The sequence below is a fragment of the Cariama cristata genome, unplaced genomic scaffold (genome assembly GCF_000690535.1).
Source record: "Cariama cristata isolate BGI_N322 unplaced genomic scaffold, ASM69053v1 scaffold10710, whole genome shotgun sequence".
Lineage (NCBI taxonomy): Eukaryota > Metazoa > Chordata > Aves > Cariamiformes > Cariamidae > Cariama > Cariama cristata.
In genome coordinates, this window is record NW_009595255.1 from 3,671 (window position 1) to 11,704 (window position 8,034).

The 8,034-nt window shown below is 42.5% G+C and overlaps 1 protein-coding gene across 1 annotated transcript; it reads left to right on the forward strand.

The window, feature by feature from the left end:
* Positions 1-2,876: 2,876 nt before the first annotated feature.
* ZBED1 (zinc finger, BED-type containing 1) lies at positions 2,877-5,026 on the forward strand. Its single transcript, XM_009701430.1, has one exon. It carries the CDS (start codon positions 2,939-2,941, stop codon positions 5,024-5,026), a length of 2,088 nt encoding a protein of 695 aa, XP_009699732.1. The 5' UTR covers positions 2,877-2,938.
* The last annotated feature ends 3,008 nt before the right edge of the window (positions 5,027-8,034 follow it).

Consider the following 8,034-nt stretch of genomic DNA (forward strand, 5'->3'; position numbering starts at 1 on the left):
CCCTCAGAAGATCCTGTCTGCAGGCTCTTAAAAGCCTGGGCCACGGTACTGGCTGGTGGTGTTGGCCAGCTGCATGGAGGAGTGGGGAAAACGGCAGCTTCTCTGAAGGTGCGCTCTGTTTCGATGTGAGTGGGAATTCAGGGGAGAAAGGAAGAGGCACGTTCGTAGCCTGAAGGCTTCTGTATGAGGAAGGGTTTTCAGCAAACCAAAGTGGCACTAGGTGTTTTTTTTTATAATGGAAAGTTTGGCAAGCTAAAAGACAGCGTTTCCATCAGCTGCCCTTGTAACAAGCAGCGGCACTTCCAAAGGCAATGAGGTGCTTCATTCCCAATGGATTTTATTCTGCAAGGTGCTGGTGTCCTCAGTTTGGCTCAAAGTTGAAGCTGCTTTAGTTTTTGCCAAGCCTAGGCTATGAACGCTGTTTAACTGAAAGAGGAAAATTTTACCTCTTCTTATAGAAAAATGAGGTGTGGCATTTTTTTTTTTTCTTCATAGTGCCAGTTATGCTGTATAACACTTGAGGAGAGGCAGGGATGATTAACAGTTTTTATTCAAGCTATTATGACAGCTGAAATGTGGTTTACAGCATTATAATAAAGGCTGTGTTATGCTGGCATATCCTTAACTGTGGCAATGCTGCTCTGTGCCACTATCACCAAGTGCCAGATCCATCTCAAAACAATGGCAGAACTGTACCATACATAAGAATGAAGGGTGGGGTGAGTTTGTAACACTCCCTTGCTCTAAAATGACTTGTATTTTATCAGTCTGTGATGAACTTTTTATGATCCAAGGTGTGTCGTACTAATTTTAAATATTAAAGACGCATCAACTCTTTTATTACAGTGCCTTCCTCTTCGCTTTCAGGAACTGCCACGTACCTGCAAAGGAAACTGTAAGATTTAGTGAAATACCAAGAGCCTCTATACTTCCTTGAGACACCATGTCACGGATTGAAATGGAGGGATCTAAAAGCAATAATAATACATACTAATATGACATACCTTGTCAATGCACAGTCTGATGCTCTGGCAGGTTACATTGTTATACATTACACCTCTTTTGTCTTTCAAAATCATCAGTTTTTGTGGGATTGCATACCTTGGTGCTGTTGAGATGCACATCTTTGGAATTAGGCAGCATTACCGTATTGAATCAGTACTTTATCCTGGCAACTTAAGAGGCACTGGATGAATCAGAGTAGAGGGCATGCTAGTAGTCAGAACATTGCCCCCCTCAGGGGGAAAAAAAAAAAGGTCTATACCCAGAAGTACATCTTCAGAACAGATCCAATAAAATGCTTGCCCTGCATCTCTCATTCTGCTTCTAATCCAACAGCTATGTTTAAATAAATATGTTTAGTCTTGGAAAAACTATCTTTTGTTTTTCATTCAAGACATTCAGGAAGTGCTGCAAAATACCAGCTATAGGTCAGAGAGAAAACGTCTTTTCTTGGGAGTGCTCATCAACAGCAGAAAGCACACCGGAGAAGCTTGCACACATACTTTTTTTGGGGGATATTCCCTTGCAGCAATATGAAGAAGCCAGATTGTTTCTTCCTCCCCCAACCAGCCAGTCTTACCACCTGGGGATTTCTAGGCTTGGGCACAGGTGCAGCTCCTGACAAACAGAGAAGTAGCAATACCATTGCTTTCAGGCTGGCTGCAGGGATGCTCCTGATGTTTCTCTCCTGCTCTCTTCCCCTGGATTTTTGTGGAGGAGGTTGCATCCGTGTTTAACTGATGGCTTCCTTCTCCTGGCCAGATCCCTGGCGAATGGCTTGTTGCTGTCAGGGTGGCTCGGCTGGTGGTCTGGAAGAAATGGAGAATCGTCAGTGTACAGTCATGCTGTGCTGTGGCTTGACTCTTTGGTGTAGTGAAATCGGCTCCGGTGGGTGCTGTCTCCGAGCACTGTGCACAGAGACGCTGTAGGCCTCAAGTCATACTTGCGTGTGGCTGCACAAGACGTGTTTTCCTGTGCAGATATTGAGGTACAGATTGCCAAGTCTTGCCTTATCGCCACGCTCATCTCTAGAGTGTCACCCCCTCCCGACTTCTGTAGCCTTTTGAAGAAAATACAGCAAAATTATTTTCCAGCTGATAAGGATAATAACATTTATTAGTGCTTCCCTGTCTGCTTTTCCTGTGATTATAATGCACTGTTATTCCAGGAACCATGATTGTGAACTAGTAGTTCAGGAGAGGGCTTTGATTTCAGAAAGAAAAGGACAGGAAAGGTGTCAGACGCATATTGTTGATCTGCATGTAGGTTCAAATTCCTTTTCCTTTTATTTCAGTCAGAAAACATCTTTACATTTCAGAGGAACAGATTAATGCCATAATTTGCACGACAGTTTGTTTTGTTTTTTTTTTTAAAGCAAACACTGGAACAGTTAGATTGAGCTAATAAAACTTCTTTCAAAATAAACAGGCTATAAAACCTTTGCTCTTTCAGTATCAGGTTTCAATTGAAATAAATGTTAACAGTGAAGTTCAGTAACTCTTGGGCAAGAGGATGTTGGTCTAGCCCTAACTGTAACTTAAGAGGCAGGAAAATGCTATAGCAGATGACCAGGTTGTGTGACAGTAATGTCTCAGCAATGTGGTGGTGGTGGTTACACTTTTTCTACCCAGAATTATGTCATGGCAGAAACAAGATTTACTCAGATCTTCTAGCTCAGTTTCACAGCAGAATGCGATATATTAAAACCCTTTTTAATTTTTAACATTCCGGAGGTTACACTTCCTGCAAATCTCATCTTTAAATTTGCAAATGTAATTAGTAAGGTAGGTTTCTTGATACGTTCACAGAAACGCTGTTTTCACATACTTAAGAGTGGTCCAACTTGTGCTTTCTCATTGTATCTTTATCTTACTGCCTTTATCAGGTACTCATTAATGAGTGAAGGATCAAAAGGTGGGACGGTGGCCAAGAAGCAATGGAGAATAAAAGTTTAGAAGGTTCCCCATCAGACCTAAAGTTAGTGGCTCACCCGAGAGCAAAGAGTAAAGTGTGGAAGTACTTTGGGTTTGATACCAATGCAGAAGGATGCATATTACAGTGGAAGAAGATCTACTGCCGTATTTGCATGGCACAGATCGCCTATTCAGGAAACACGTCCAACCTTTCCTACCACCTTGAGAAAAATCACCCTGACGAATTCTGCGAATTTGTGAAAAGCAACACTGAGCAAATGAGGGAAGCCTTTGCCACTGCGTTTTCAAAAATCAAGCCGGAGTCGTCGCAGCAGGTTGTTCAAGATAGCGTTATCATGAAGACCTACCAGAACTATGAAAACAAAAAGCACCAGGAATTGACATCTGCAGTCATCAGCTTAATTTGTGAGGGCATGTATCCAGCTTCTATCGTTGATGAACCCACCTTCAAGGCCCTCTTGAGAACAGCGGACCCCAGGTATGAACTTCCGAGCCGGAAATACTTCTGTACAAAAGCTATTCCCGAAAAGTACAATGCCGTTAGAGAAATTGTGCTGAAAGAACTTACCGAGGTTCTGTGGTGTGGCATATCCACGGACATGTGGAGGAGCGAAAACCAGAACAGGTCATACGTAACTGTTGCAGTTCACTTTCTCAGCAGCAATCCTGCCAACTGCCTGTCTGTGAACTCGCGGTGTTTAAAAACATTTGAAGTACCAGAGGATAATACTGCAGAGACTATTACGCGAGTCCTTTATGAAACGTTCATTGAGTGGGGGATCAATACAAAAGTCTTTGGTGCTACAACAGATTACAGTAAAGACATTGTGAAAGCTTGCTCTCTTCTAGATATTCCCGTACAGATGCCTTGTTTGGGGCACACTTTTAACGCAGGAATACAACAAGCTTTTCAGCTCCCCAAACTCTGCAGCCTTCTTGCCAGGTGCCGAAAACTGGTGGAGTATTTTCAGCAGTCTACGGTTGCGATGTACATGCTGAGCGAGAAGCAGAAGCAGCAGAATATTCTCCACTGCATGCTGGTAAGTGACCGTGTTTCCTGGTGGGGAAGCACGCTTGCCATGCTGCAGCGTCTGAAGGAGCAGCAGTTTGTCATTGCAGCTGTTCTTGTGGAAGACAGCAACAACCACCACCTCATGCTGGAAGCCAGCGAGTGGAATACAATTGAAGGGCTGGTAGAGCTGCTGCAGCCTTTTAAGCAGGTTGCGGAGATGATGTCTGCTTCAAAGTACCCGACGATAAGTATGGTGAAGCCACTTCTCCACATGCTTCTGAATACTACCCTGAACATCAAAGAAAACGATTTGAAAGAAATCAGCATGGCAAAGGAGGTGATTGCTAAAGAGTTGTCAACCACCTACCAGCATACGCCTGAGATAGACATGTTTCTGAACGTTGCAACTTTCTTGGATCCCCGCTACAAAAAACTGCCTTTTCTTTCAGCCTTTGAGCGACAGCAGGTTGAAAACAGAGTGGTGGAAGAAGCAAAAAGCCTGCTGGAGAAAGTAAAAGAAAATACCTTTAGGACTGAAGAGAAATTCTTTGCTGTTTCAGAAGAGCCACCTGTGAAAAAAATCATCATCTCCTCTACTCCTCCTCCTACCAGTGTCATCAATAACATGCTCGCAGAGATCTTTTGCCAGACTGGAGGTGTGGAAGACCAGGAGGAATGGCACGCTCAGATTGTTGAGGAGTTGAGCAACTTCAAGTCACAAAAGGTCCTCGGTTTGAATGAAGACCCGCTGAAGTGGTGGTCTGACAGACTAGCGCTATTTCCAGTTTTACCAAAGGTTCTTCAAAAATACTGGTGTATTCTGGCCACGAGGGTCTTCCCTGAACGTCTTTTTGGTTCTTCTGCTAATGTTGTAAGTGCAAAGAGAAACCGGTTAGCCCCGGCTCACGTGGATGAGCAGATCTTTTTGTACGAAAACAGTCGGAATGGGTCCGAGGCAGAACCGGAGGATGAAGACGAAGGCGAGTGGGGTTTGGAACAGGAGCAGATTTTTAATTTAAATGACTCAGTAAATGTAAACAACAATTTCTTTAATATCCGAGACAGTGGGTTTGTTTAACAGGACTGCTGCGGTACATTTAATAACAAAGAAAAAAGGTATTTGTCTTAAGTTACCAAAAATACTTCTGTTTTATGCTATGAATGCTGTAAATATTGAACAGTTGTAACAAACTTGATTTAGCTTCCATTGTTTATGTTTTTCCCACTGTCTTAAAACATGAATAACTTGTGATTAAACAGCACTGAAATGAATGAGGAAATAAATTCTACAAAGACCGTGATTTCTGACTGTGGCCCAGGTTTCAGAAAGCACTTATCCATGTGCTTCCTTTCCCCTTGCTTCAGTGGGAGACAAACACATGCTTATGTGCTTTCTATCATAAAAATATTTTACTGAATTGGGACCCTGCGCAAGGGAGTTTTTACCATTTATGCCTCCATTTGTAAATCCTGTGTGAGTCGGGATGTTAGCTTTAAATTCTGGATTTTAAAACATTTTTTAAAATCCATAAATCTGAGCAGTGAATATTTTTAGAGTCTATCGATGCTACGGAATGAAAAAAGATCTTGAGCCTGATTTTCTTTTTCACTACCTCATGTCTTAGGCCTGGTCTATGCTAGAAGAGTTCAGCTGATATAATTCTGTCAATTAGGAGACTGATGTGTTATTATTGTAACTGATACTGTGCTGGCATAGGCTGTAGTGTGGATGCACTTATACTTGGATAAGTTATTTTCCCTTCCAGTGCAGTGTAAATGGTATAAACACTTCTAAACTGGTATTGCTGTGTCCACATTAGTCTGTTTTTACCATTTAACTGCAGCAGCTAAATGGCAGAACCTTTTTTTTTTTGTGTGTGTGTCTAGGCAAGCCTTGATTGTAGTCTCCTGTGCTTTTGCGAAGTGGTAACAGGTCGAGGTGCTTTGTGCCGATGTTACGGCTGATGCCAGGCGGTGCGAAGCAGGCGAGGCATCAGGCCCCTCGGCAGCAGAGGGAGAGAGGGAGGGAAGGAGAAAGCTGGGAGACATGTACGGGCCACGGGTCTAACACTCTGTCTATGTTATAAAATCCTTAACCTCTTAATTTAAATGGGGACTTTGCCCAGGGTAGCTAGAAAATTTTGTTGGCAAGAAAAGCAAAATAAAAAGCTTTAATATTATGTAAATATATTTAAAAGAAGGGGACCCCTCCATTGCCCCACATGTATTTAGTGAGTCTTTAAGATTGTTTCTTATTACATTAGCACTTAAAAACTCTTTCTTTTTTTTTCCTCCTGTTTCTTTTTGATTCAGTTTGTAGAGTGGACTTTAGTCCCATCCAGTCTAATGTTTGAGTACTGTTTCCGATTAGTTGTTGTGTAGTGTAATTGCTCCTTTTGTGTCTCTATGCCTAACTGTTTTAAGCCCTTTTGAGAACTTGGCAAAGAAGAAAAAAGAAAGAAAACCAATGTTAACCCTGCCATCTCTTATGAAATACTGCAGGTCATAAACAAGATTAGAGTTCATGCTTGGCACAGAGTGGGATGGCAGCCAGCATTTTTGTCTGAGGTGCAGAGGAGGACTCTTGGCATTGTCCAGTTACAGTCAAGGTTTGCTTGGGATTTTAATTTTATTACTGGTGTCTCACCCCCCTCTTCAGCTTTAGTCTGTGGCTGTGTCAAGCGCGATCTTTCTGGAGAGAGGTCTGTTGAAGACTGGCTGTTACTGTTCTGGAGGAAGAAAGTTGGATTTTTTTCATCACGGTGTTACCTCTGGACGTTGGTTGTAGAAAGGGCCAAGCCAGGAAGAACATATGAGATTGTGATGGAATTGAATCTATTGCCAAACTGCTTGTTTATGTTTTGGTTTAATAGTTTTTGGAAGTTTGAGGCCTCTGTGTTCTTTGTAGGTGGTGGGTGGGGAGGAAGGACAGAGGTTAGAGTAAAGGAGCAGTGAAGTAAATAGGAGTGAACTACCTGGCATGTTTAAGCCTGGGAAAAATGCATTTAACAGGTGGTGTGGCCTGTGTTTGGCTGTCAGTAAGCCTGGATCTTCACTCTCCAGCCCCCTGAAAATTAATTTGCACTTGTACAAAGTACACGCACAGTGCATCCCATTGAATGTTGCTACTTGCCACAGCCACTGAAGAGGTGTATATGAGTGCCCAAGGTGCAAAACACAGGCTAAACTTCCACAGGTATCTAGGCTATCGGTGAGGGTAGTAAATAAAATTATGGAAGGGAGCGAGCTACAGCAGGTCCCTTTTTGATGTTACCTGAGCTCCTGTGACACCCCTGCAGCTTGCCAGGAAGACCTCTTGGTTTTTACCTCCATTGAGTCCCAGCTGCTGTTGGTTGCATCTCCATGCACGACCTCCACATGCTACCACCGCCGCTAGCCGTTGAGGAGCTGTGCAAATGCTAGTGCGAGGTGTGCAAATCCTCTCTTACACGAGTGTAATTCAAAGCCGTGCCCTCACAACCGAGGCAGAGCCCAGACCACTGCTCCCCTGGTCCGTGTTCAGCCTGGCCCTCTTGGCAGCACCCATCTCCTGTTTCCATCTTCATCCTTCTAGCGCTGAACGTACGCAGTGATGCTTGCAAAGCAGTTTTACTGAGATCGGTGCAATGCACTACTCTCTTCCTTCCAGCTTCTTTTTATTTTTTGGTATCCAAAATAAAACTGTAGTTGGTTCAATTGATGTGTCTCAGCATTCTTTTATAAAAAGGAGAAGAAAAAGAAAAAAAAATAAATTAACAAAGCCATTGTTAGTCCTACCCATTGTCTGTGAGATTTTTATTTAATGTTCTAAGCCTGGAATATTGTTAAATAAACCAGAAAAATAAGTTAGTTACTAGATTATTTGTCTGATGTGTGTTCATATCTGCAGCACTTTATGACTTTGAACTCTTCCGCAACAAGAGGAGATTATATTCTAAGGTTTTGAAGCTATGCATTTATTTTCCTTTTGATCCTGTAAGTTATTTAAAAAAAAATGCTGTACAAATCTTTTGGATTAAAAAAAATATGAAGATGAAAAATGTCAGAAGTTTAGACGGTTTCTGTCGCTTAAATACGTGTGGTGTT

Bases quoted from the DNA above. Each gene is read 5' to 3' on its own strand.
- ZBED1 (XM_009701430.1), top strand. From the start codon at position 2,939: ATGGAGAATAAAAGTTTAGAAGGTTCCCCATCAGACCTAAAGTTAGTG.